This window comes from Podarcis muralis, chromosome 1 (genome assembly GCF_964188315.1).
Source record: "Podarcis muralis chromosome 1, rPodMur119.hap1.1, whole genome shotgun sequence".
Classification (NCBI taxonomy): Eukaryota; Metazoa; Chordata; class Lepidosauria; order Squamata; family Lacertidae; genus Podarcis; species Podarcis muralis.
In genome coordinates, this window is record NC_135655.1 from 17,044,393 (window position 1) to 17,072,301 (window position 27,909).

Below are 27,909 nucleotides of genomic sequence, written 5' to 3' on the forward strand. Positions count from 1 at the left end.
CCTAATGCACTTAAGGGGCACATTAAAGGAGCACAGGTACTATATCAGTCTTGTTAGACACAGAGGCTGATTCCTCTCAAGCACTACATGCGCCTAACAGCTATTAGCAGCAATGAAAGTGCTATGATTCCATCAGTTGGCGACAAGACATCCTTTCTCCAAGACAACTTAACACAGTAGCATGCAGGTTCATCGAGGCCTGCTAAAAAGAGATGCCTAGAGGTGTTTCACAAAGACTTTGCATCAGGGATGGGAAGCTTGAGGTCACCCAAATGTTGTTGGACTCCAACAGCTCCTGCCAGCGAGATGGCATCCGTCTGTCTTGGAATATAATGGAGGAATGTGCTTTTGTGGGTGAAGTCAAAGTGTTGGGAGGTTGCAGCGCTTGCTGTGGCTGTAGAGACCAATGTAGGAGAGACATGTTTTGTTGCAGCTGGGACAGACGAAGGCATCTGGTTGTGCTGCTGCAGATGCAACAGGGTGTTTCTTCTCCCTGTGTTCCTCCCAGCGGTCATTCCTCCTCCAGTCACTGCTGTGGAGGCACAACCTGACTGACTGTCATCTGCACAGTGTGGATTCCCACATGGCGGGGTTGATGTTGCCAGCCTTGGTGTCAGATTTGTAGACATCTTTGTAACACAGAGTTGGTCTGCCAAGGGGCCTGGTGCCTGAAGTCAGCTCCCCATAGAGCACATCCTTGGGGATCCGGCCATCTTCCATTCTGTGGCATTTTGGGGATTATGGGAGATTTAATCTAACAACATCTGGAGGGCTATAGATTCCCTCCTACAACACACACACTTTGCAAAGTGTGAGTGTGGTCAAACATGCGGAGTGCTGCGGGTCTCTAAAACCAGTGAGTTCTCACTCATATTAATGCTTCACTCCCAAGTTTCTTTGCAGTAAATACAGGCACTGACTTTCCCACAATTCCCTCATGATCTCTGGTTAAACATTGTAAGAGATTCCAGTCCTTCAGGGCTTGTTTCCATGACTGTTCTCCAGTAAGGGAACTCAACGATTTGAATTGTGAACTTCTGACAAATTCATGGAATTCATACTAAATTCATACTAAAACAAGTGGCTAGTTGTTCAGGAAAAGACATGTGTACATGTTTAAAAACTAGATATTCCTTGGAACTGAAAATATTGGGGACCCCAGAATATTGAATCAGGTTGGGGACCTCAGAATATTGAATCAAAAGCAATCCTGCAATTGGAACATTAAGTAACAACTATAAGAGGACTCAACATACATGGAAATCAGTTTTATGCTCTGGATAGAGATCAGTTTTGCACATTGGAGGGGGAATGTAAAGGGTGAGGGACAGCTAAAACGGTCCAAAGAGAGACTTGGTGACCACAGTTTTGAGTGTTTTTTGGATAGGGGAACAGAAGAGGTGGAGGAATGAAAGGATTCTGTAAGAGGGCATCACCGGCTATCTGACTAGGACACTGATCAGGACCACTCCTGATTATTATTATTATTATTATTATTATTATTATTATTATTATTATTACTATTACTCCACCCTGCACCATTTCATGCACTCCACCATAGACCACTGGTTCTATAAAGTTTACTCCGTAACTCTGAAATATTACAATTTACCATACATTTACGTTTCAGTTTTCATTCTTATTTAACCTGTCAGGTCAGAATGAATGAAAAGGAGACCAGCGGGAGACTATGCAGTGAAATTGCCAATGTGGTAGTATCATCAGCTCTGTCTGTGTTTAGAAAATCACAGCAATAACTCAGATGGTTTTTCAGCCTATGAGTTCCTTTCTTAGATTACCACCCAGCTCTCTGAGAGGAAAGCATATGCTGAGATAACAGTAACCAAGCTGACAGCAGCTCAGGGAGAACTTCCTTGGCAGATGGTAGCCATATATATATATATATATATATATATATATATATATATATATATATTTGCTTTCGTAGATTTTCACGGGTATAGGTATGCAGGTTTTGGTGTCCTCGGGTGTCTTCCCGTGTAAAAGTTGGGGTGTCTAGGCGACGTTTCGACGAGGTCTCACTCGTCATCTTCAGGCTGGTGCTTTCGGCTTCTTGTTACTGGAACAGAGCAGGATCTCAGTGTTTGAGTTCCTATAAATACTGTTGAGGGGTGTGGTGTATAGCCTCCAATGTTCTGGGCAGAGAGGAAGTTCCCAGGCTAGTGTGCCTTTTCTTCTTTTGTTCCTTAATTGCTTGAGGGATATCTTGAGTGATTTCTTGAGTGATATCCTGAGTACCACTTAGGTGGGTCATTAGGTGTGGATTAGTTGCTAAAGCCTTTGTGTCTTGACCTCTTGAACTTTGTGAAGAGTTTTTTCTGAGAAGATGGCTGTACTGCACTTAGTTGTGCTCTGGCTTGGCTTCGTGTATAGGGGCGAGCTGTGGTTTTGTGGCCTGTGCCAGCCAGATCTGTGTAGGGATTGCAGGGGGGTGCAGCATCCGGAGGTGCCACCATGGTTTGGCTACTGGATGGTGTCTGTAATTTATCTGTGGGGAGGGTCTGGGTTTGGGTCTGGTGTGGTTGATTGGTGATGGCGTTCTGTGTGCCTCTGGATCTGGTGTCAGTTTTTGTGGGGAGGGCTAATTTCCAGATGTCTGGCAAGCGGGATGTGTCGTCACGTTTGTTCATGTTGTGAGGGTGTTTCTCTATCTCGATGGCTTCTGGCTGGCCTACTGGCAGCCAATACAATCCCCCCGAATACATCTTGGACCTGACCAACCACTGCCTAACCAACACGTACTTCATCCACAATGGACAAAGATACAAACAGATAGAAGGAGCACCTATGGGATCACCCCTCTCACCGGTCATCGCAAACCTGTACATGGAACACTTTGAAACCAATGCTTTAGACAAGTCAGAACACAAACCCAAACTTTGGCTCAGATATGTTGACGACACCTTTGTAATTTGGCCACACGGGAAGGAAAAACTGGACAGCTTCCTCACACATCTCAACAGCCTACACCCCAAAATACAATTCACTATGGAAATAGAAGCCAACAACCAACTTCCCTTCCTTGACGTCCTAATCTACAAAAAACCTGATGGCTCCCTAGGACACACTATCTACCGGAAAAAAACACACACCAACCGCTACTTACATGCACAATCACACCACCACCCTGCACAAATAAACTCCGTAGCCAAGACTCTCATCTCCAGAACCAAACGCCTGGCTGACAAAGACCACTTGACAACTGAGTTACAGAATCTCTCAAATGTGTTAATTGCCAATGGATACCAGCAAAACAGGGTTACGAAGCTAATCCAAAAAGAAACACCCCCCAAAAACCAAGACACAGAAGAAAACAATGGCATGGCCCTCCTTCCTTATATCAAGGGCACTACAGATAAAATTAGCAAAATCCTCCATAAACACAATATCAAAACAGCCTTTTGCGCCAACCAAAAAATAGCCAATATCCTCAGAAACCCCAAGGATAAAATCCAGTTGGAAAACCAAGGGGTCTATGAAATACCCTGCAAAGTCTGCCCAGCCACGTACATTGGACAAACAAACAGACGAATAAATGCACGTATCGCAGAACACAGGAATGCCGTCAAAAAAGAAGAAAAAACTTCCTCTCTTTTCCAACACATGAAAGAAACAGGACACGAAATTAACTTTGCAGATTCCAAACTGCTCTCCAACATGGATCATCACCACAAGAGAATAATCATGGAAGCCATCGAGATAGAGAAACACCCTCACAACATGAACAAGCGTGACGACACATCCCGCTTGCCAGACATCTGGAAATTAGCCCTCCCCACAAAAACAGACACCAAATCCAGAGGCACACAGAACGCCATCACCAATCAACCACACCAGACCCAAACCCAGACCCTCCCCACAGATAAATTACAGACACCATCCAGTAGCCAAACCATGGTGGCACCTCCGGATGCTGCACCCCCCTGCAATCCCTACACAGATCTGGCTGGCACAGGCCACAAAACCACAGCTCGCCCCTATACACGAAGCCAAGCCAGAGCACAACTAAGTGCAGTACAGCCATCTTCTCAGAAAAACTCTTCACAAAGTTCAAGAGGTCAAGACACAAAGGCTTTAGCAACTAATCCACACCTAATGACCCACCTAAGTGGTACTCAGGATATCACTCAAGAAATCACTCAAGATATCCCTCAAGCAACTAAGGAACAAAAGAAGAAAAGGCACACTAGCCTGGGAACTTCCTCTCTGCCCAGAACATTGGAGGCTATACACCACACCTCCTCAACAGTATTTATAGGAACTCAAACACTGAGATCCTGCTCTGTTCCAGTAACAAGAAGCCGAAAGCACCAGCCTGAAGATGACGAGTGAGACCTCGTCGAAACGTCGCCTAGACACCCCAACTTTTACACGGGAAGACACCCGAGGACACCAAAACCTGCATATATATATATATATATATATATATATATATATATATATGAAAGAACAATAAATTGAAGATTAAAGGGGTGGAAAGGATAAATTCTATCAATATTTTAATCCTTGGGAATTAATATATATTAAATCTGAACTGTTGAAGAAGATTGCTTTATCAGTAATACACATAACATTTCTTAAAATCTTTGAAATGCACATTTTAAGCCAGTAATGTCTGCAGCTTATAATCAGCCAGCAACTTCGTTAATTGTTATTTTCCATTTTATTCTCCCAACTTTTAATCTTTCAATTTCCTCCCTCTCATCTCTCAATCTACCACCAGATGATTCTCTGAGACAAGTGCATTAGCTGCAAAGCACTGCTCAGGATTAATGTCCCCTGTTTTGTTTCACCCTCTGAAAGATAGCAAAATACCCTCTTCTGTGACATCTGTGGAAACAATTCAGATATTCCTATTGAGGGAAAAACAAAAAAGAACCAGGAATTGCTGAAGAATGTGGGTAGTTAGTACAGAGCTACTTTAGAGGCTATCAGCTGCTCGGACCCATATGTTAACCCACACACACACACACACACACACACACAGTCTGCCGCTATGAACTGAAATGCACATAGACCTGGTCTACACCAGCGTTAACCAACATAGTACCCTCTATCATAGAGGGAACCATAACACCCCAGGGTGTGGGGGTGCATTACAGTACAGTGGTACCTCGGGTTACATACGCTTCAGGTTACAGACTCCGCTAACCCAGAAATAGTGCTTCAGGTTAAGAACTTTGCTTCAGGATGAGAACAGAAAACGTGCTCCGGCAGTGGAACACCCCATTAGCTAAAGTGGTGCTTCAGGTTAAGAACAGTTTCAGGTTAAGTACGGACCTCTGGAATGAATTAAGTACTTAACCTGAGGTACCACTGTATAGCTAATTGTTGCTTGCTTAGTTTTGCTGTCCTATTTTTACCACCATTTTGATTTTCTGTCTTCTTCACCAACATGTCTTTAGCAGTGTTTTGTGGAGTGTTGAATTCCATCGTTGCAGAAAGAGTAGGCCACTTGCAGGCCCCACCCCCAGCACTCCCTGCACACACACCCCTCCTGAATGGTGTGGGCTGTGTCAGAGGTAGCAATGGTATGGAGGAACTACCCAAAGTCAGGCAGAGGAATATTGCATTAGTGGAGTCCTACGCTCTCAAAGTTCCCCTACCTGACTCTGGCCAATTGCTCTTCTCCCAGCTGTTCCCCATAACGAAGTCCACACCATTCAAGAAGATGCAGCTCTCCGGAGAGGTTTTTCAGGGGATACAGGAGGTATCTGGGTGGAAGAGCATCCTCCGTCTCATTCAACCTCTGATTCCAACCCCATGTTTTGAAAGGAAGAGCAGATGCTGAATTTCTCTTGGACTCTGAATCATTACTAGTAAACACACCACCAGTAGTTGCCAGAGAAGGCTTCACTGCAGCAGTGTCCACCTGAGTATGTCCATATTCAGTTGGGAAGGGAGAGCAGGGATATCAGTTGTCCTCTTTCTCCCATTGCTTGGAGACCATAGGGGAACTGGCACAGGGGAACAGAGCCTCTGTCAGATAAGGTCCAAGACCAGTCAAAAAACAGGACCCTGGAGAGCTCTCAGTGGACCCTGCTAGCTGAATTTGGGGAGGCGTTGTCTCAGCCACAGCTTCGAGTCATCTAAAGCCTTAAAGCAGCTAGCAGGGCTTGACATCCCAGCCAGGATTGTGAAGCAAGGTCAGTAAGGGATGTGAACTAGGGAAAGTCCCAAGAAGAAGACCTAGACAGCCAAATTTGGCACCAGGACTGAGACTCCCCATCCTGGGACAAAGAGTTGTTTCCCCTGAAACCATCAGGTAGCCGAAAACTATCAACATGATGCCAAACATACTACAAGAATTTGCTGAAATGGCACAGTTGACAAATAGCCTGAGAGGCAATTCAAAACAAAATTTTATGGGAAAGTGGGATAGATGTAAGATATATGTTCAAAAATACAGTAAAGGTTCGCTATCTATGCTAGCATTTGATTGACGTTGGAGAGAGACTGAGCTGAGAAATAAGACCAAGGGTACATATTGATATAGGAATGTATTAGATAAAATGTAAAGAAATATACAATAATAAGAGTATATTCATTTGTAAAAAAAGGAATATACAACGGGATAGACAGGAAGTCCAAAGTGTTGGTACATATATGATTTTGGAATAGTTTTTTGTCCCTGTTTCGTTTCTTTAGGTATATAAACTTTGTATATAAACTTTACATAAAGGGTAAAGGGACCCCTGACCATTAGGTCCAGTCGTGACTGACTCTGGGGTTGCGGCGCTCATCTCGCTTTATTGGCCAAGGGAGCCGGCGTACAGCTTCCGGGTCATGTGGCCAGCATGACTAAGACGCTTCTGGCGAACCAGAGCAGCGCCCGGAAACGCCGTTTACCTTCCCACCGGAATGGTACCTATTTATCTACTTGCACTTTGACGTGCTTTTGAACTGCTAGGTTGGCAGGAGCTGGGACTGAGCAATGGGAGCTCACCCCGTCATGGGGGTTCAAACCGCCGACCTTCTGATTGGCAAGCCCTAGGCTCAGTGGTTTAACCCACAGCGCCACCTGCGCTGCAGAGTTAGAAAAGGGCAGCCAAAACAATCAAGAGGCTGGAGCAACTCTTCTGCAGCGTTTCGGACTTTCACGTTTGAAAGGCAAGTAAAAGGTGGCACGGTCCATAAAATTATGCATGGCATAAAGGAAGAGGATACAGAAATGTTGTTCCCCCTCTCTCATAACACTAAATATTGTGGGCACACAATGAAGCTGAATGTTGGAAGATTCAGGATAGACAAAAGAAAGGACTTCTTAATGCAGCCCATCGTTAAACATCGTTTAACCCACAGCGCCACCCGCATCCCTAAACTTTGCATACATGCTGAAAATTATAAGCCATGTGATGTAATATGATAATGTTTACTGATGTAACATAAGAACGTTAATAAATTAATAAAACTCAGAAAAAGAGAGAAAACCAACAGCATGATGCCACTTTACAGATTGCAATAGAAACTCTGCCTTTAACTCACTCCGTCTTTTCTGTAACCAGACAGAACTTTCCGAGAAGCTCTCTATCAAATGTGGGAAGGCTGTGTGTCATTGCATTAAATTTAAATGCATTTAAATTTAAATGTTGCTCTAATATAGTCATTTTAAGTTTTTTTATTTATATAATGTACATCAAAGCCTCCACGCCCGCCAGATTTTATATGCATGAGAAAGAAAAAGGATTGATGCTTCTCTTTTGCTGCAAAGCCTTCTTTGAATTTGAGCAGAAAGCACAAAGGAGCAGCTGACGGGACTTAGCCAGGTGGCTTTAAACCTCACCTGAATTTGCAGGGTTTTTTAATTATTAAATGTGACATGTTCGACAACAGTGGGCTTAAAGGATGGAAGGGAAGATAATTCAGTTAGTTCATAATGGAATTAATTGTACAGTGATTGCTCACACCTGCTGGGATCTTTTCTTTCTTTCTTTTTCAGACGGCATCTTTTAAAACAAAATAAAAAAATCTAAAAAGAATAACTAACGTTTGCTAAGAGTATTTGCATGTTATACCCTTTGACAAATGTCAAGGACATGCAAGAAACAGGTTTTCAGAATTTCTGATGGACTGGGGCACTTCCGTTTGATTAATTTCTTGGCAAAGCTATGGTATTGCATTAGATAACTGGACAGAACGCTGCAGTAGCAACTGAGCAGATCTTTCCAAGCCGAACCAAAACCTTTCTCTGAAAAGCTTTCTGAGATTTTTCTTCCCCAACCCCCACCGCACGTACACACGCAGAAAAAGAAGGCTACTTTGCAAAATTGTCTCCAAATATTTCTTGAGGTTGACCATCATTACACACACACACACACACACACACACACACACACACACACACACACTAGAACAACTCAAGATTCCCGGATCATTGCAGAGGATGAGAAGAGGTATAATGAGTATAGTAATATTGTGCAATTTTATTTTCACAAATACATGCATTTTTGTCCACCCTTTCCAGCACCATACTCTTCCTTTTTACACATTGTTTCGGCATTGTAAAATTCAGAGAAGCGTGACTTTCGAAAGAAGGCTGTGCGTCAGTTTGCAAATTGTCTTCAGAAGTGCAAATTAGGTACTGTAAGTTTGCCTTAAAATGTGACGTGAACCACCATCTCCCCCATCTCCTACTATCTATCAGGTGGCCCAGATGGAGGAGAATTTTGTTCCATCTGCATTTTTAAAGGAAGCTGCCTAATTCGTACCACCTGGACTATTGCATAAGATCAGAAGGCGGATAGCTTTCAGAACACACACTTCTTTGAATTTTGTGGTGCAGCTTTCAGGCTTTCGTTCTCACCAAGGCATTTTAGATTTCAAAAAGTTTTAGTGGCCAATGGTAACTGCAGAGGAAACAGCTTGAATATTTCAGAGTTTGTGGTGGGTTTATCATTGTCATTACTCTGTTTTAAAAGTTTTATATCTCTTGTATTATTGTTTTTTTTCTAAACTGTAAGTCACCTAGGGGCATTTTTCTGTGTTATGTGACAAAATAAGTCTAATCTAAACAAATACATTTGTTACACACACTCCAATCTCTGAACAGTGAGAGACATATACCTTAGGTTCAGTTTCCTTGGAATGAAGGTCACAGAAGACTGTGGTATCTTTTTGATAAATGATTTTATTTACACACACATGTATATACAAGCTGAGCAGAAGATAGCAGGGTTCATAGCATTAACAAATCTTGCTCCTTCACTGCGTTTCCAGGGAGGCCCTCAAAGCCATAGCTTTGGACTCAGCACAGAGAGCAAATCCAGCCTCTGTGTTTTCCTAGATCTCAGCACCTAACGCAGACTAACCACTAGCCTTTTGTTCTCCTACCTCTGGGATGGTGTGGCTTCCAGCCAGGTGAGAGGAGAAAGCCTTAGCCCTTCTTCTAGACGCATCACTGATCAGTTGTTCACATCAGTACTCGGCCAACTCTTTAGACATATAAAAGGATGCTCGTGGAGTAGATGGGAATGAAGAGGAGAAAGTATTTCTCCCCTTCACCCTTCACTTCTTTTGTTGACGGTGGAGAATGAGGCAAAGGGGAGAAAGAATTTCACCTTTTCACTCCTTTCTCATCTCAGAACAGCAGCAGAAGCAGAACCTTGGAACTGGGACAAGCTGTGAGGGAATGTTGTTGTTGCTTAGTCATTTAGTCGTGTCCGACTCTTCGTGACCTCATGGACCAGAGCATGCCAGGCACTCCTGTCTTCCACTGCCTCCCGCAGTTTGGTCAAACTCATGCTGGTAGCTTCGAGAACACTATCCAACCATCTCGTCCTCTGTCGTCCCCTTCTCCTTGTGCCCTCCATTTTTCCCAACATCAGGGTCTTTCCAGGGAGTCTTCTCTTCTCATGAGGTGGCCAAAGTATTGGAGCCTCAGCTTCACGATCTGTCCTTCCAGTGAGCACTCAGGGCTGATTTCCATCAGAATGGATCGGTTTGATCCTCTTGCAGTCCATGGGACTCTCAAGAGTCTCCTCCAGCACCATAATTCAAAAGCATCAATTCTTTGGTGATCAGCCTTCTTTATGGTCCAGCTCTCACTTCCATACATCACTGCTGGGAATAGGAGTGGAGAATGGGGGAGTTTGGAACCAACTGTAGACCAGGTCAGATCTACTATGAAACTAATGAAGCTTAAATTTCAGGGCCCCTAATCCCAGAGGGGCTCCAGAAGTTACTTTAGTTTACATTACTTAAATTTGTCTTGGCACAGGACACAATTTTATTATTATTATTATTATTATTATTATTATTATTATTATTATGTATACATTTCAACAATCCCAAAGTTTGAGAGTCAGTAGCACAGATGTAGTAAAGCTGTGATGATCTGCTGTGGAACAAACCCATTGAAGAAGCTAACAGTGGCTACCCAGACCTCATTGCTGCTTGCAAAGGGGCCCCCGTAGCAGTTTAAGCCCCAGAAATGTAGGCAGGAAGGAGGTTGAGAATGGGGTGGTAAGGTAAGACAGGGATGCGGAGTTGAAGGCCAGGTGAGGGGGCCAGGTGAGTTGAAGGAGCAGTAAGGAGATCGGGTGGGAGATGTGAGGAAGAATAGTAATACTGACTTCCTTGCAGGATCAATATAAGGACTGCAGCTGGGTAACACATGTGGCATGTTTTGAATACGGAAAGCACTTTGAGTACAAATGGCAGCATCCAACCAATGTATTCCATCATAGCATCATGGAATTGTAGAGTTGGAAGAGACCATGAGGGTCAGTGATAGAAAAAGAGGTGCCTGAACTCACCATGATCGCCTCCCTTGTTCTCTTATAATGGCAATGGTGCCCACCTGAGAGGTGCCAAAAATGAGTTTCAGGGAGTGCTGGTTGGGGGGGGAAGCCCTGCCCATGATCATCTAGTCCAACCCCCCTCCAGTGTGGGGCTTGAACCCACAACCCTGAGATTAAGAGTCTCATTCTCTACCAACTGAGCTACCCCAGGTGTGAGGATTTACACTTAAGCAATGGAATTCTCCTCCCACAAACACAACACACACACACACACATGCCCTGAACCCTCCCCATATATGTTCACAGGGCGGGTTGGAGGAACCCCTAGAACAGATTTAGAAGGGACACAGAGGCAGGAGGGGGTAAATTCTGTTGCCCGAGGATAAATCCTGGTGCTGATGGAACATGTTAGTTGGAGACCACCCAAAGTGATATACTCACTGTTACTGAAAAGACTTGAACACCACACTCTTTTTCTCTCTGTTTAGCTCTGTAATGCTTAATTACTATTTGTTACTTTTTTTAATAATAAAAAAAGGAAATCACATCTGTAGAGGAGAAATGTCTAAGCCAAGTCAATGCCTTGGTTACTTGAGAATGCCTTGAGTTGCCTTGGCTTCTACCCATATTCAGGGCTTGTTGTTCACACTGGCGGTATTTGTTCCCTCTCCTTTGTCTTTCCTTCTTACATTGCTTCCACTCCCCCTTTGAATATTATTCCAAAAATACACCCTCGCAACAAAAGCAACTCTAGGAACCCATCCCAGTCATAAAAGGAGCCGTCGGCTTCCGCATTCAGTACTCAGAGGAAGTGGGTAGATATAATCCCTGGAGGGGGGGAATGAATGCATTCTGCATGTTTAACTGAACACAGATTTTCGGCTTTACTCCAAGGCAACAACTGAACTTTAAGGGTGCCAAGGCAGCTCTAGGAGAGTCTCTTGAGTTGGCATTTATAATCACTAGGAACATAAGCCTTATACAGAGTTAGACCAGTGTGTGTGTTTGGAATGAGACTATTAAGTCCAGAATCACCTAACTGCAGTGGAGACTGGTCTGTTAGGGCTCATGTCAGGGACTGGCTGGATGAGGAGGAGTGGTTGGCACTGCCCACCCCAAGGATGACAAAGAGGAAGAAGACTTAGACCCAGGACAGTAGTGGTGGGATATGGGGGACCAGATTGCAGAAGAGACAAGCTGGGAGGTGCTAGAAACAGGAGGTTTGAGTGAACACACGGATGGGCGGTGGGCAGGAGAAGGAAGACATTCTGGGACAGGGCAGGATGCTGAGTCTCAATGTGAGTACAGACTCTGACAGAGAGGAGGCAGAAGCTGCTTTTATTGCTCAGCAACTGGACAGTTCCATTCCAACCAGCTCTCCTCCTCCACTAACCCCAGAACATGAAGAGTCCTGCACATTGCTGAGCAAAAAGCCAGACAGGCCCAAAGAGGAAGCATCTCAAGCCCCTTTTCCTGACTTGTAGATGACCTGCATTCTCCTGACAACCCCTTGACAGCTAGCTTGGGTGCTGCCCCACCAACCTCAGTCTGTCCTTCACTAACAGCCTGGATAGCTCGGTTGGTTAAAGTGTAGTGCTGAGAACACCAAGGTTGCAGGTTTGATCCCTCTATGGGACAGCTGCATACTTGCAGGAGTTGGACTAGATCAGGGATCCCCAAACTCAGCCCTCCAGATGTTTTGGGACTACAACTCCCATCATCCCTAGCTAACAGGACCAGTGGTCAGGGGTGATGGGAATTGTAGTCCCAAAACATCTGGAGGGCCAAGTTTGGGAGTGCCTGAACTAGATGATCCTCAGGGTCCCTTTACAATTCTATGATTCTATGAACCCATTAACCTTCTTGCCTGCATCCAGTTGAAGGGGTGGTCCTGGCTGTCACCTTCCACCTCCTTAGCCTCAGTGTTGCCATTACAGAAGGAAGATGGGGTTTCCTGGAGGTTTCCCCAGCTGGTGCCTCCCCCTATTACTCTGCATTCAGCCAATCCATGGTATATGTTGAGATTTATGGTATTTCTATTCAAATAGGAATCCAGGAGGCTACCTTACACCAACTCAGACCCTTGGTCCATGTTGCTCAGTATCGTCCACACTGACTGGTAACTTCTGTCCAGGGCATCAAACAGGGGACACTGTCAGCCAGCACCACTTGCTGGGGATTAATAGGTTTAATCAGTACGTTTCCGAGCACAATTCAAAGTGTTGGTGCTGACCTTTAAAGCCCTAAACGGCCTCGGTCCAGTATACCTGAAGGAGCGTCTCCACCCCCATCATTCTGCCCGGACGCTGAGGTCCAGCGCCGAGGGCCTTCTGGCGGTTCCCTCATTGCGAGAAGCAAAGCTACAGGGAACCAGGCAGAGGGCCTTCTCGGTAGTGGCGCCCACCCTGTGGAACGCCCTTCCAGCAGATGTCAAAGTGATAAATAACTACCTGACATTCAAGAGACATCTTAAGGCAGCCCTGTTCAGGGAAGTTTTTAACATGTGATATTTTATTGTATTTTTGGTTTTTATGGAAGCCGCCCAGAGTGGCTGGGGAGGCCCAGCCAGATGGGCGGGGTATAAATAATAAATTATTATTATTATTATTATTATTAATAGGATCTACATTTTTATTTATGATGATTTGTTAAATTTCTATATCACTCTTCATCGGATGACCATAGGGCTTTTTACAATATAAAAGTACAAAAAGGCAGAGCAGCAATCAAAGGCATTAATCTCCCCCTCCTTCCCACAGTTTAAAAGGCCACAGGTGGTTTAATTAGCCAATGGGTAGGCAAACTAACAGGGACGCAGGTGGCGCTGTGGGTTAAACCACAGAGCCTAGGACTTGCCAATCAGAAGGTCGGCGGTTCGAATCCCCGCAACAGGGTGAGCTCCCGTTGCTCGGTCCCTGCTCCTGCCAACCTGACAGTTCAAAAGCACGTCAAAGTGCAAGTAGATAAATAGGTGGGAAGGTAAACAGCGTTTCCATGCGCTGCTCTGGTTCGCCAGAAGCAGCTTAGTCATGCTGGCCACATGACCCGGAAGCCGTACGCCGGCTCCCTCAGCCAATAAAGCGAGATGAGCGCTGCAACCCCAGAGTCGGTCACAACTGGACTTAATGGTCAGGGGTCCCTTTACCTTTACCTAGGCAAACTAAGGCCCGGGGGCCGGATCTGGCCCAATTGCCTTCTCAATCCGACCCGCAGACGGTCCGGGAATCAGCGTGTTTTTACATGAGTAGAGTGTGTCCTTTTATTTAAAATGCATCTCTGGGTTATTTGTGGGGCATAGGAATGCATTTATTATTATTATTATTATTATTATTATTATTATTATTATTATTATTATATTCAAAATATAGTCCAGCCCCCCAGAAGGTCTGAGGGACCCTGCTGAAAAAGTTTGCTGACCCCTTAATTAGCCAAAGGCCTTGGAGAAGAGGAATGTTTTTGCCTGGCACCTAAAGATACATAAGGAAGGTGCCAGGCGAGTGTCCCTGGGGAGAGCATTCCACAAGTGAGGAGCCGTTTCAGAAGGTTAAGCTTCTCTCCCAGCCTCACCTGGAAGTGCCAGGGACTGAACCTGAGACCTTCTGCATACAAAGCAAATGAGTGAATGAATTTATTATTTCAGTCACAGACCACTTCCAGCCCACATACAATCTCCATGAAGTCATAAAACACAATAGGGATACCTTTGAATTTGCAATTAGGTATAACAGGGGCAATACAGATATAGCAACAGTTTAAATATATATATAAATTAAAACTTAGTCACTAAAATATAACCTAAAATTAACCTTTAAGGCATTAATCATTATGATAGCACAGCTTGTTCCCTGAGTTTTATGGCAATCGCACAGAATTTGGCTACCCTTAATGTGATCTCAGGATCCTTGTCCTCTACCAGGGATTTTAGACATTGAAGTTTGGATTCATTTCAAGATTTTTGCATAGCAGGGGTAATAAATACCGAGCGTATATCCCCGTAGAAACGGCAGCATAACAAGGCATGAGAGACAGTTTCTACCTCTATCAAGCCGCAGGGGCAGACTTGTTCCGCGTATAGTTTACCCCCGAATCTGCCCTGCAATAAGGCAGATGGCAGCACGTTGAATCTTGCGAGGGTAAATGACCATCTGTATTTAGGTACAGTGGTACCTCGGGTTACATACACTTCAGGTTACATACGCTTCAGGTTACAGACTCCGCTAACCCAGAAAAATTACCTCGGGTTAAGAACTTTGCTTCAGGATGAGAACAGAAATCGTGCTCCAGCAGCGTGGCGGCAGCAGGAGGCCCCATTAGCTAAAGTGGTGCTTCAGGTTAAGAATGGACCTCTGGAACGAATTACGTACTTAACCCGAGGTACCACTGCATTTGTAATTTTGACAAATAATTTGCTGGGGTAAATTCTCACCCATTATCTTTTATTGCTGGGTGTTTATTCATCTCGCTCACGTGGCATTGCAGTTCCACATCCCAAATTCGTTGGCGGATTATTGCTCTAGCTTTCTCATAACCTACAGCTATCAGGGCCTGTGGGGAACACCCCAAGCCTCTTAGCTTTTCATGTAGTGTAGCTTTCCATTTGGATTGGTAGGAATCCAGTAGGGTTAAGCGTGCCAACCCAACAGGGAAAAAGATAAGTTTTAACCAAGCTAAGGCCCTTCTCCCACGAATTATTTCTAAATGTGCATATATATATACAAATAATCAGATGTATATTTGATGCAGATTTCCGCCTTGTTTTATGCTAGCTAATTTCCCTTCCTTGGCAATGCATAAATGACCGCCCTGCTGACCACACATGGGGGCTGCGCACATGTGGCCCAGGAACACCCCCAAAGATGATGAACTACCCTATTATGGGTGTCACAGCAAAATGTCACACGGCCATCGCATTGATCAAGGCCTCGCTTGACTCTGGAACTTCCCTTGGTTATCTCATCTGCAGCAGGGTGGGTTGAGAAAATCCCAAGCATGCTTAGCGGCATAGAAAAATACTAAAAGTGAATCAATAATGAGGTTGAGGAGGGGAGGGAAGTGGGGAAGACAAATTGCATTATCGTGCCACAGTGTAATAAAAAAGCTCCCTTATTTCTAATCTGAAATACAGTATATTCAGCACCTGCAGATCTATTTATAGAAGGAAGCCCTTTCCCTACGGGAAATCTCACCAGCTTCATACTAAAGACAAAATAAAAATATTGCTCATATAGAAATAGGTGCCTACACTGATTCAGCAAGTGCTGATTTCTAAACCTAGTTGGCTTTTCAAGGAAACAACCTTCTTCCAGATGAGAATTAATTCTGGATTGTGTCAGATACTTCCCCCCTCCAAGCCCACTTTTGCTGGAGATGAAACCATTTCCAGTGTAATTTCGCAACATTGGTAGCTTCGTTTTCATATTTCTAATATGCCAGGCAAATAAATAAGTCATATAATTGCTCATTATCTCTCAGCCTTACACTTTTGAATTGGATTAGTGTGGGTACAACTGACACTGATTATCTCTGACAGGAAGTTATTTAATCCCTTTGGGTGGGTTTTTTAAATATATATATATATATATATATATGCCACATTTATTACAGCACATTGCATCTCTCAGCATTGGTTCACTTAGGAGCAATTATTTAAAGTCTCGTTTAGCAAAGCATGTCACCAGTACCGCTGAGATGCAGAAGAGAGGCATAAATAAACTTTGGGTGATCTATAAAGCAAGCAGGGGTTGGGAACCACTGGCCTATGGGCTAAATCTGGGTCCCAGTTTGGCTTGCAAGGCTGTTTTCCCCAAACTTTGCCTACCAGTCCCCCACACCTGACATCTTATGGTGCAGGTAGATGTATGTCTGGAATGGCTGTATGGCCAACTCCATGACGGAGCTCAGCCCATCCGCTGATGACATTGTGATGTCAGGTGATTGTCAAGTTGCAAGTCAAATTTCCTCATGAGGGGTAGGAAGAAGAAGAAGAAGAGTTTGGATTTGATATCCCACTTTATCACTACCCGAAGGAGTCTCAAAGCGGCTAACATTCTCCTTTCCCTTCCTGCCCCACAACAAACACTCTGTGAGGTGAGTGGGGCTGAGAGACTTCAGAGAAGTGTGACTGGCCCAAGGTCCCCCAGCAGCTGCATGTGGAGGAGCAGGGACGCGAACCCGGTTCACCAGATTACGAGTCTACCACTCTTAAGCACTACACCACACTGGCTCTCCAACCCGTACTTGGGTCTGGAGTTGCTATAATGCTTGAAAGCGGGTGCGGAATCTCAGGTCAAACATAGCCTCTACGGCCTGTATCCACCCTATGGACTTTCCTCAGGCTGCACTCTTATCACTGCTCCTGCTCCACATCCTCATTGAGTGCTGAGAGTTGTTATCCCCCTCCCAGAGCTATAATTTCAAGAGTTCTGAAAAGGGATTGTGAATTAGACCCCTCAGAGAATTGTAGCTCTATGAGGGGAAGACAGCCCTCCTAACAACTCTCAGCACCCTTAACAAAATACACTTCCCATAATCCTTTGGGGGACGCCATGAATGTTTAAAGTGATTTATAGGGTGGATTTGGCCCTGTTTTCAATGCTGAGCTAAGATTCATCTGGTTTCTGTGCATGAACCAGGAAAGCAAACAGGTGGCAATAAAGGGTCTTCATCCCTGATGGAACTCATACAGGGGGTATTTAATATGGAGGGGCTACATTATACAGTTGATCACTCCATGTAATCCCTGCTAGATTGTGCTCCCACAATCAGTCCTGCACACACACACACACACACACACACACAGGCAGTGGCGTAGCATGGGGGGTGCAGGGGGGGCCGGCCGCACCGGGCGCAACATCTGGGGTTAGGGCAAATCCACAGGTTAGGGGGCGCAAATCCACGGGTTAGGGGGTGCAAATCCACGGGTTAGGGGGCGCAAATTACTTGCCTTGCCCCGGGTGCTGACAACCCACGCTACGCCACTGCACACAGGTGATCAAGACAGAGGAGGGCACTGAGCAGATAAACCCAGCCCCCAAACCCAACACATTAGAGACCCCTTGCTTGTGAATATTTCACATAAGATATTTAAAACAAAAAAAATTCCTTCCAGTAGCACCTTAAAGACCAACTAAGTTAGTTCTTGGTATGAGCTTTCGTGTGCATGCACACTTCTTCAGATACGAAAGCTCATACCAAGAACTAACTTAGTTGGTCTTTAAGGTGCTACTGGAAGGAATTTTTTTTGTTTTGACTATGGCAGACCAACACGGCTACCCATCTGTAATAAGATATTTAGTCTTTGTTGAAGTTGCCTCTCACTATTTGTTTTCCATTAAGAGTCAAAACTGTCTGGCACTCACAGAATGCAATGCGAGGCCTTTAAAATTGCAGCCTTGTCTTCTAAAACCAGACTGAGAAAAGGATCTTGGCTTTATAATAAATTGCTTTGTTTATTCATCCCCGTTATTAAGTTACATTTTGCCTTTGGTAGCTGCAGATATTTCAAGATTATTATTGCTTACCTACTCAGTAATTTGTCTGTACTAAATGCCTTTTCTGGGCATTTTCTAGGCAATTGTGTCTTTTTCTTCTTTTTGCAATGGAATTTGCTAACAGTTGCAGTCATTTAGGACTGTGTAGCTGTTAGCTGATTCCATTGCAAAGAGCCATATTTCTAAAATATGATGCCAATTTTATGCTGCTTTTGTTCTCAATGGTTATGTGCAGCTAAGGGGTTGTCTGTGCACCTGCATGTGAAAACATGCACAAAGCCAGAACAACCCCCACACCCACCCCAAAAGATCCCCCGAAGCTACATCTCTGGAATAGACAGACATAATTTAATAATGAGCAAGAGGAAAAAGTAAAAGAATTTTGAACAGCAGAGTTCCAACAAGTACTTTACATATAGGGAATATTGAATCATGTATCCTCCCACTCAGAGAGACACCACAGACACCTGCAGCTCAATAAAATCTGGGTGTGTCAAAAGGTGGGGCAATGGCTGGTGGAGGGAATAAAAGAGAAGCAGGCAGCAGCCTCTATAAAGAGCAGTATGGGGCTCTTTGCAAGAGGGCTTTCAAATAGCCCCTTGTTGCACTTTGGCTTCATTTTCATGTTCCCTGAGAACATCCATGTGTATACAGCCAAACTGAGCAAGATTGAACCCTCTGCTCACTGAGGTGTCCTGGATTGGATCTGGGGGCATGCACTGCCCCCAAGCTTTAGGTCTTGAGTCATCAGCACCCTGTTTTCCACCCACTCCAGTTTATGGTGGTGAAAACATGCCAGATAGTTGTAGTCAACAGGAGGTCTATGCCTTCCTCCCCTATCCCCACCCAGCCCATCTTCTCTGTACTGTGCTAGTTATGTGTGCTCTGGAGTCATTCTGAAGTATCAGCTCTATTTTAGAAAATTAAATGAATTGAGCACGGTCTGGTGAATTTATTGGCAGTGGCGGCGGCTGTGTTTATGCTTCTGGAAACTGGTAAATTAGCTAAGCCATGGTTACCTTTGCAAGACTCAGTCTGGTTTTAACACTGATGTGTACTTTCAAAGTGCTCATTTCAGAAGCATGTACAAGCACCTACTGATTAGCGGCTCCTTATTGTATTGTATACTGATTAACTAGGCATAATAGAAATAAAATTTCCTGACTGCAGAACAGCCAACCATTAGCTAAATGGCAAGTGATAGGAGAAGACCTGCTGATTGTTCAATATGAATGGTGGTCTTATTTCGCCCTAGTTCACTAGATATGGAACCTTCAAGTATTTCTTCCTCTCCCATAATACTATAATTTGGGGCCATCCAGTGAAGCTGAATGTTGGAAGATCCAGGACGGACAAAAGGAAGGACTTTCTCACACAGTACATAGTTAAACCATAGAATTTGCTGGTGATGGTCACCAACCTGGGTGGCTTTAAATGAGGATTAGACAAATTAAGGGAGGAGAAGGCTCTCAATGACTGTTATGGCTATTCTCAGCCTTCGCTGTTGGTTACCAGTTGCTCCAGGTAGTAGTTGTGATGGCACTGTTGTACTCAGGTCCTGCTTGCAGGCTTCCCACAAGCCACTGTGAGTACAGGATCCTGGCCTAGATGGTCCTTTAGCTTCACTGAGCAAGCCTCTTCTTATTTTCTTGTATACAGAAGCTCAGTGGATAGAAGTTACTGAGGAACAACCACATGGGAAGGATATTGCTTTTGGGCTTGTCTTTTTTGTTTTGTTTTTAATACTATTTATTAAATTTTCCACTTTAACAATCCAATAAAACCATATTAAATATTCCAAATTATACTTATTATTCAGTAATCAAACAGTCCAAATATTATACCAAATTATAAAAAAATTGGAAGTATCTTCCCATATTCTGAGGTCGGGGGGGTGTCTGATCATCTCATACTTCTACTGCTTTCATAATTTTCACGATACATTGGTACCTCGGGTTACATACGCTTCAGGTTACATACGCTTCAGGTTACAGACTCCGCTAACCCAGAAATAGTACCTCGGGTAAAGAACTTTGCTTCAGAATGAGAACAGAAATCGTGCTCCGGTGACGCGGCGGCAGTGGGAGGCCCCATTAGCTAAAGTGGTGTTTCAGGGTAAGAACAGTTTCAGGTTAAGAACGGATCTCCAGAACCAATTAAGTACTTCACCCGAGGTACCACTGTAGTTCCAATAAATCATTCTGATGTTAATCCTCATTACTTTTCACAGTCTCTGAGTTTATCAAACAAGCGAGATAAAACAAAACAAAATATTCTGTGTGGAATTTATGTCCTGCTTTTGGGCTTGTCAGAGGCCTGTGGACAACATGACGTTGGGTCCTTCATCAGAGATCACTTGGGCACCTGTGCTACCTCTGCTATTCTGTGGATGCAAACAATGTTTAAACAGAATTTGCTGCAGCAGCAAAGTGATCAGCAGGGCTCAGTCCTTTCTCCAGATCCCTTTTTGGGGCATTAGATGAGTAGAATGGCTGCACATTGAGGCTGGAGGAAGCAGCAGTCTCTGGACAGCATATGCTGGCCTGCCTCAGGCAGCAAAATGTCTTGGAACAGCCCTTGACTTGAGGTGGGACTCCACATGATTGGATGGCTTCCCACATGGCAGTTCAAGGAATGCTCCTTTTAATAAATGCTTCCTCATGTGCAAAGGCCATTAGTGGGATTGTGCCCCAAGCACCAGCATGACCTGAATTTTAGGGTAGGCAGGTGAAAAATTAAACCAGGCTCTTGTACCTTTCCTCCTGCCAACCTAGCAGTTCGAAAGCACGTCAAAGTGCAAGTAGATAAATAGGTACCGCTCCGGCGGGAAGGTAAACGGCGTTTCCATGCACTGCTCTGGTTCGCCACATGACCCAGAAGCTGTACGCCGGCTCCCTTGGCCAATAAAGCAAGATGAGCACCGCAACCCCAAAGTCGGACACTACTGGACCTAATGGTCAGGGGTCCCTTTACCTTGTACCTTTCATAGTTACATAGAAGAGGAAACGCCAGCAGGTGTAGCTTGACATGCAAACTAACTAGATTGCTAAACATGGTTGCAATGCAATTTGCACGGCAAGCTACACTTGTTCACATTTCCTCTTCAACAAAACTATGAAAGGTGCAGGAGACTGGTCTTCTTCTTCACCTGACCACTATACTGAACCAAGGTTGGCTGGCCTACGGTGCAGGACCTTCTCCGCAGCGATGGTGCCTGAATGTTGGAACACCCCACCCCACAGCGAAACTCAGCAGGCCCACCCCATTGCGATCTTTGGGGAAGTAGTGAAAGTCGCCTTTTCCCCCAGTGCACAGATGTTTAGTTGATTTGTCACGTAAATATTATTTCAGTCTCGGAAGGTGGAATTCAACATCACACCATTACAAACATTCCCTCTGCTTGTATAAGTTTGCCAGACAGAATGACCCACATCCCCCCCTCCTATGCACTTTTGTGGGAGTTCGCCCAACACCCTCCCTCGAGCCAATTTCAGGGGTACGGAGGGCACGCAGGGGAAATTCCTGTTGCACGGGTTGTGTTGATGGGGTCTGTCAGGTGAATCCCATCCACTGTGTTTTGATGGGGAAACATGGTGGCTATCATGGAAGGCTTAGAGCATGTGTAAGCAAACTAAGGCTCAGGTGCAGCCCAATCGCTTTCTAAATCCGGTCCGCAGATGATCTGAGAATCAGCATGTTTTTACATGAGTAGAATGTGTGCTTTTATTTAAAATGCATCTCTGCGTCTTTTGTGGGGCATAGGAATTCATTCTTTCTTCCCCCAAAAAAATATATGGTCCGGGCCCCACAAGGTCTGAGGGACAGTGGACTGGCCCCCTGCTGTAAAAGTTTGCTGACCCCTGACTTAGAGGGCACACAGGTCAGGGAGCCAGACAGGAAATTTGTTGCCTTTCTCCAACATGAGCAGGACAGGAACAGGAAAACTCTTGACTCTTCGTGCCCCCCGTGTAACTAAGTCTAGTGCCACCTAGTGATTAACACGTACGGTTGTGCTATCCACCAAATTCTTGTGGGTTTTCTTTATTATAATGGTGTTGTTTTTGCTTTAACCTTCAGCAATAGAATGGTATCCATTCTTTAAACACCCCCACCCGCCCCAGGTTATGTTTCGTTTTTGTTTTGTTTGTTTGCTTTTGTTTGCTTTTGCAAAGCCGTTAGATGGGATACAAATGTCAACCATAAAGAAGAAAAATGTGTATTTATATATATATATTAGTAAAGAACTTAAAAATAAGGGGGATCTGTTTTCCTCACCAGTGCAGAAGGGTTTTAGTGGAAATACAAGGAGCTGCACCAAAGAGAGATGGTTAAACTGCCTTCAACACTAGGACTGGTGCTTGATGTTGATGCTGCGCTGGTGTGTTTTCATACAGTACTTCCTGTTACATGTCTGCTTACCTGTTGGTGTTCTGTTAGGTTTCCAACCTGCTTTAGCTCTGCCTTAATATATATTTTGCTTCTTCAGGGTTTGGTCCCCATTGTGCCTACGTTTTCTTCTTCTTTTTCCTCTGCTTAAACATTTCACAGCTCTTGTTCTGCCACTGCTGCTGGATGTGCTCAGTCGGTGATATATGCAGAATTTGATTTTCCCAGGTTTTGAGGTTGCCTTCCCCAAAGCTTTGGAGCAGTGGACAAAGTGCATCAGCCTTTGCCAACGTGGTGCCCTCCAGATGGTTTTGGACTACAACTCCCATCAGCCCCCGCTGATGCCTGGAGGGCACCAGGTTGCTGAAAACTGCAGTACATCAGTGTGTTTGCTTTGATGCTCTCTTGGCAGGCCTGACACCATCCGAGTGAGGAAGGAAAAATCGGTATATATAAATAAAATACAGCCATCACTCAGTTTCACACATGCATTTGTTTACATATATGCACATTTAAGATTAAGGCATTCAATGAGGGTTTGGGAAGAATCTGACCCAAAGACAAAAAGAGTCAGTATTATCTGTAGTGTCCATCATGTATTAAACAGATTTGGAAACCTAGTTTTATGTGGTTCCCATGAGTAACATGCAAGACAAAACATTAGGTACTAGAAAACAATTGTCTGAATCCAACCCAAAGGTACTAAATTTGGAAATAAGAGAATTTCAGGACCCAGGTAACCAACCAAGGACCTTAAGTAACAGGACCAGTCTGCTTTCTTGTGGAGCATGTGAAAAGGACTTCAAAAAAACAAACCAGGCTGTACCTAGAGGTATCCCAGTGACCAATTACAATCCCTCTGGTTGATTATTGGCAGGTGGGGGAGATGTCCACCAGAAGCTCAAAGGTCGCATAAGCCCATCCCTTATCTTAACCCTAACACTGCAATCCTATACAGTGCAATCCACCATCTGCCACCACCATCAGCTCCAGAAATCACCCTCCTCCACCCCATAATTATGGGTATGTGTGGGGAATGATCTGTTCAAATCAATGGGATTTCAAGCCTATTTGCTGCATTGAAGGCATAATTTGGTGTGAGGTCCTTCTCTACTGCCACACACAAATACCCCCACAAATCCCCACCCTGTGTAGTGATTAGACTTAGGAAGAAATGCTGTATGTATTTTGAGATGAGACCTTATTGCTTAGCCTAATTGCTGTGGGGGGGGGGAGAGACAGAGGACTGAGGAGGAGAGATGCTCTCCAAACTGCATGAGGCCTTCAGGCTGCAATCCTAAATACACTTGCCTGAGGACTCAATGAATCTTACATCAAAGAAGGCATGTGTAGGATTGCACTGTGAACTTCTGCTTTGTGATATAGACAGCAGATCTTGTTGGAAGTTAAAATGCTTGAATAAATCACATGCTAATTTTGCATCTTGTATGTATCCAAACTAGGGATGGGAGAGAAATTCAACCTAAATGCAAACCTACCTAAATTTGCACTAGCTGATGCAATTTGTGAGCAAAAAAATAGCCAGCTCTCAGAATTCGCATGTCTGAATTTTTCAATGCAGTTCTCTAAGTGATGTATCTGCTTGTAAAGTGCGCAGAAAAATGCATATATATATATAGGTAAAAATTAACGAATAAAAATGCATTGCTTTGCAAAAAAAAGGTGTGCGTGAGGCAAAACTGCATACAAAAATGAGCACATCGGGAGAAATTCAGCATTAAAATACTAGTGAATTTTCGGGAGGATTTCTAAAAAAATAAAATTTCACAAAATGACGGGAAAATGTGGAGAACTGAACTTAAGAAGAATGAGAAACTGGGAGAAACCCAAATGGACAGATTCACCCATCCCTAATCCAAGACATACTAGCGAATCCTATATACCGATATATCCAAATATATGGATACCGCCCGCTTGCTGCCTGCTTATGTGCAGGGCTTTTAGCTAGGTGACCACGCAGATGTCTGTTTTGACCCATTTCCTAGCCATGGTTTGTCCTCTATTCATACTGCAGGGTACGAAATTCCTGGGTGCCAACCTGCCTATGGCAACCTAGAATTCTCCAGGGCAGGCTCGCAAAATCTTCACCTACCCTCTGGGACAGGTAATTAAACAGCGATGTTTTGTCAAGTTGATGTTTTCTCTTATAACTTTCTGCTGTTGCTTGTTTTTTGTTTTGTTTTTTTAAAACTCCTCTCTTCCCCTGCCAGCCATTTGCCAGCCGCTCAGATAAAAGATGCAGCGTTTTGGAAATTAGGGACCCGACAGCAGCCTCGCTTGAATGTACGCGCCACAGATTTCATGGCAGCACATTGCAGTAATTAATACCAGCACACGATACGTGTTGGCAAGAATGTTGCTTCGTAGGAAATGTTGCTTCATTAATCTGCGAGATCACAATGGACAGCAGCAGCTCCATGTTTGGGTTGCTCTTGCGAATGACACCCTCCATGTAGTTGTGGCTGGTGCTCAGTGAGACTAGTAGGATGATGGAAGCAGGAGGCCTAGCAGTAGATGGAACCAAAGCCAGCTCATTCTAGCTTTGTCTTCCTCCCTGCTTCCAACCAGGGCAATATTGAGATTATGGCCACATTCACACCATACATTTAAAGCAACTATGGTAGCACTTTAGTCCTGGCTTCCCTGGAAGAATTCTGGGTGCCTAGAGAAACCCCCATTCCCTTCACAGTTGCAATTCTGTGGGACAGCCATTGTGGCCTAGTGGTTAGAGTACTGGACTGTGACCTGGGAGACCAGGGATCAACCTACTGCTCAGCTGTGAAGCTCAATGGATGACCTTGGATCTGTCACTGCCTCTCAGCCTAACCTACCTCATGAGAATAAAATGGGGAGGAGGGGAATTATGTATAGCACCTCAAGTCCCACGGAGGAAGGAATGGATATAAAGGTAATACGTCATAATAAATAATAACTCGCAGAGTTTCCTGGGGAAAGGGATTGATTGTTAAACCACTCTGGGTATTTGTCGCTCTGGAAAAGGAATCAGATTCTCTTAAAAGTTATTAAAAGTGTGGGAGCAGTCTTAGCCCACCATAGTTGGCAACCATAGCATTGAAAATAAGCACTTGTCAATATCACTGCTGTTGGATTCAAGCCATCTCTTCATAGCCAGAGGTTGGTTGGATGGCTTGCTTTATTCTTTTTAGCTGTCTGCTTTTTTAAAAAAGTGTTTACCTTTAATCTCTGCCTCCCAGAAATTTGGTTCTCTGTGTGGAAAAAGCAGCAACAGAATAGCTCCTTGGTTCCTTCTAGGATTCCATTCTCAGGTAAAAGGTAAAGGTACCCCTGCCCGTACGGGCCAGTCTTGACAGACTCTAGGGTTGTGCGCCCATCTCACTCAAGAGGCCGGGGGCCAGCGCTGTCCGGAGAGACTTCCGGGTCACGTGGCCAGCGTGACAAAGCTGCATCTGGCGAGCCAGCGTAGCACACGGAAACGGCGTTTACCTTCCCGCCAGTAAGCGGTCCCTATTTATCTACTTGCACCCGGGGGTGCTTTCGAACTGCTAGGTTGGCAGGCGCTGCCACGAGCAACGGGAGCGCACCCCGCCGCGGGGATTCGAACCGCCGACCTTTCAATTGGCAAGCCCTAGGCGCTGAGGCTTTTACCCACAGCGCCACCCGCGTCCCTCCATTCTCAGGGAGCTTATGCAATAATTCGTTTCTTTGGGCAGGTGAGGTGGATGACGACACGCTCCCTGTTTCTGGTGCTCGTCATCAGTGTTGAAAGCTGTGGCCGTTTAGCATGTGTCTATCTATCTATCTAGTTTTCATTTTCTGGTAAAAGCTTTAGAGTTACAATTCAAAATCAGAAAATGGGATGGAGGAAAGTTCAACGTGCACTCCTTCATTGTATAGCTCCCATCATATTCTGAGAAGGCACATCTTTCCCCTTGTCTATATATGTGTGTACATATATATATGGCTGTTGCCACTCTTTGCCCTTCCCCCATATTCTACCAAACCCACCTCCCTTTGCACCACATGCACCCCTTGTCTATTCCTGCACTGCCTGACCCGCCCCTTACCTTACCCCGCAACTCACAAACCGCAGAGCATGATGGCGCCTTACTTTTGTATGTCTATGGCAAGAGATATGCCTTATTCTTCTGAATGTAAAATGCTTTGACTGATTTTAACATTGTGTTTTATTGTTATTGTTCTTCTTAGCCTCAGGCATGAACATACAAAAGTTTTATTTTTGGTGGGAGCAAGGAAGTTTGTATACACATATCAAAGGCATCTGAGCATTTCACTGAGAAAGAGAATTTCTGTTTTTATGTACTGAAATTGGTCTTTCGGAAATACAGTACTCCAGCAGGGCAAAAAGGTTAGAGAGTTACTGAGGAAGGGAATAATTTGGGTGTAATGTTGTATTGTTGTTACCCATCCTGGGACCTTATGGTGAAGGACGAGTAAGAAATTCAAATAAGGATGATGATGATGATGATGATGATGATGATGATGATGATGCCACTCTCTTCCTTTTCCTATCAGATTACCAGAATTAGGCAGCCTGCATCATCTAGCATAATTTGAAGTGAAATGCACATTACAGAGGCTCAGAAGGCTGATGTTTGACAATCCCAGCTTCCTTACATGCCCAGCCTACTTTAGATTCTCTTAGTCACTGTTGAATTTGGCAGCAACTCCCCTGTATGTCTTGGTCTGAGCAGAGTAATTTATCTTCCTCCAGCATGCAGCTTCACCTCCCCCAGATATATAACCCTCAGAACTGTCTCTTCAGCAAAACCAGATATCTTGTTAATAAAAACTAGCAATGCATTATGAAGACTCCAGGCCAGGCTAGCAATGGCGTTCTCTGTGTTTAGAAGCCTGTAGCACTCCAGGCTTTCTTCTCACAATGTTTTATTGCTGGGGGAACATGACTCTTTTCCATGCCGTGAAGGCACACAAGGCCACCTAGCCCAGAATCTTGTTCTCAGTGGCCAACCTAATGTCTAAGGGAAGTATTTTTAGGTTCAGAAAAGGGAAGCCAAGGGGGTGGAGTGGCTCCACTGTGAGGAAAATTTGCGAGCAAGAGGTGACATGATAGGACACAAAATTATGCATGGCATCAAAACTGTGGCTGAAGATGGGCTTTTCTCCCTTTCTCGTAACACTACGACTTGTGGACATACTGTGAAGCTGAATATTGGAAGATTTAGGTCAGATAAAAGGAAGTCACTCCCACAGGACGCAATGGTGGCCACAAGCTGGGATGGTTCTTGAAG

At 44.5% G+C, this 27,909-nt stretch overlaps 1 protein-coding gene across 3 annotated transcripts in view; it reads left to right on the top strand.

Moving 5' to 3' along the window:
* The window catches only part of BEGAIN (brain enriched guanylate kinase associated), a 155,109-nt gene that overhangs the window by 42,140 nt on the left and 85,060 nt on the right, over nt 1–27,909 (top strand). For 2 of the 3 annotated variants that reach the window (XM_028709145.2, XM_028709054.2), the window contains exon 2: nt 24,672–24,761. The exons of the other annotated variant lie outside the window; for it this stretch is intronic. In XM_028709145.2, coding sequence (XP_028564978.2) covers nt 24,672–24,761 — 90 coding nt within the window. The remainder of the gene's footprint in view (nt 1–24,671; nt 24,762–27,909) is intronic. 3 annotated transcript variants of the gene reach the window in all.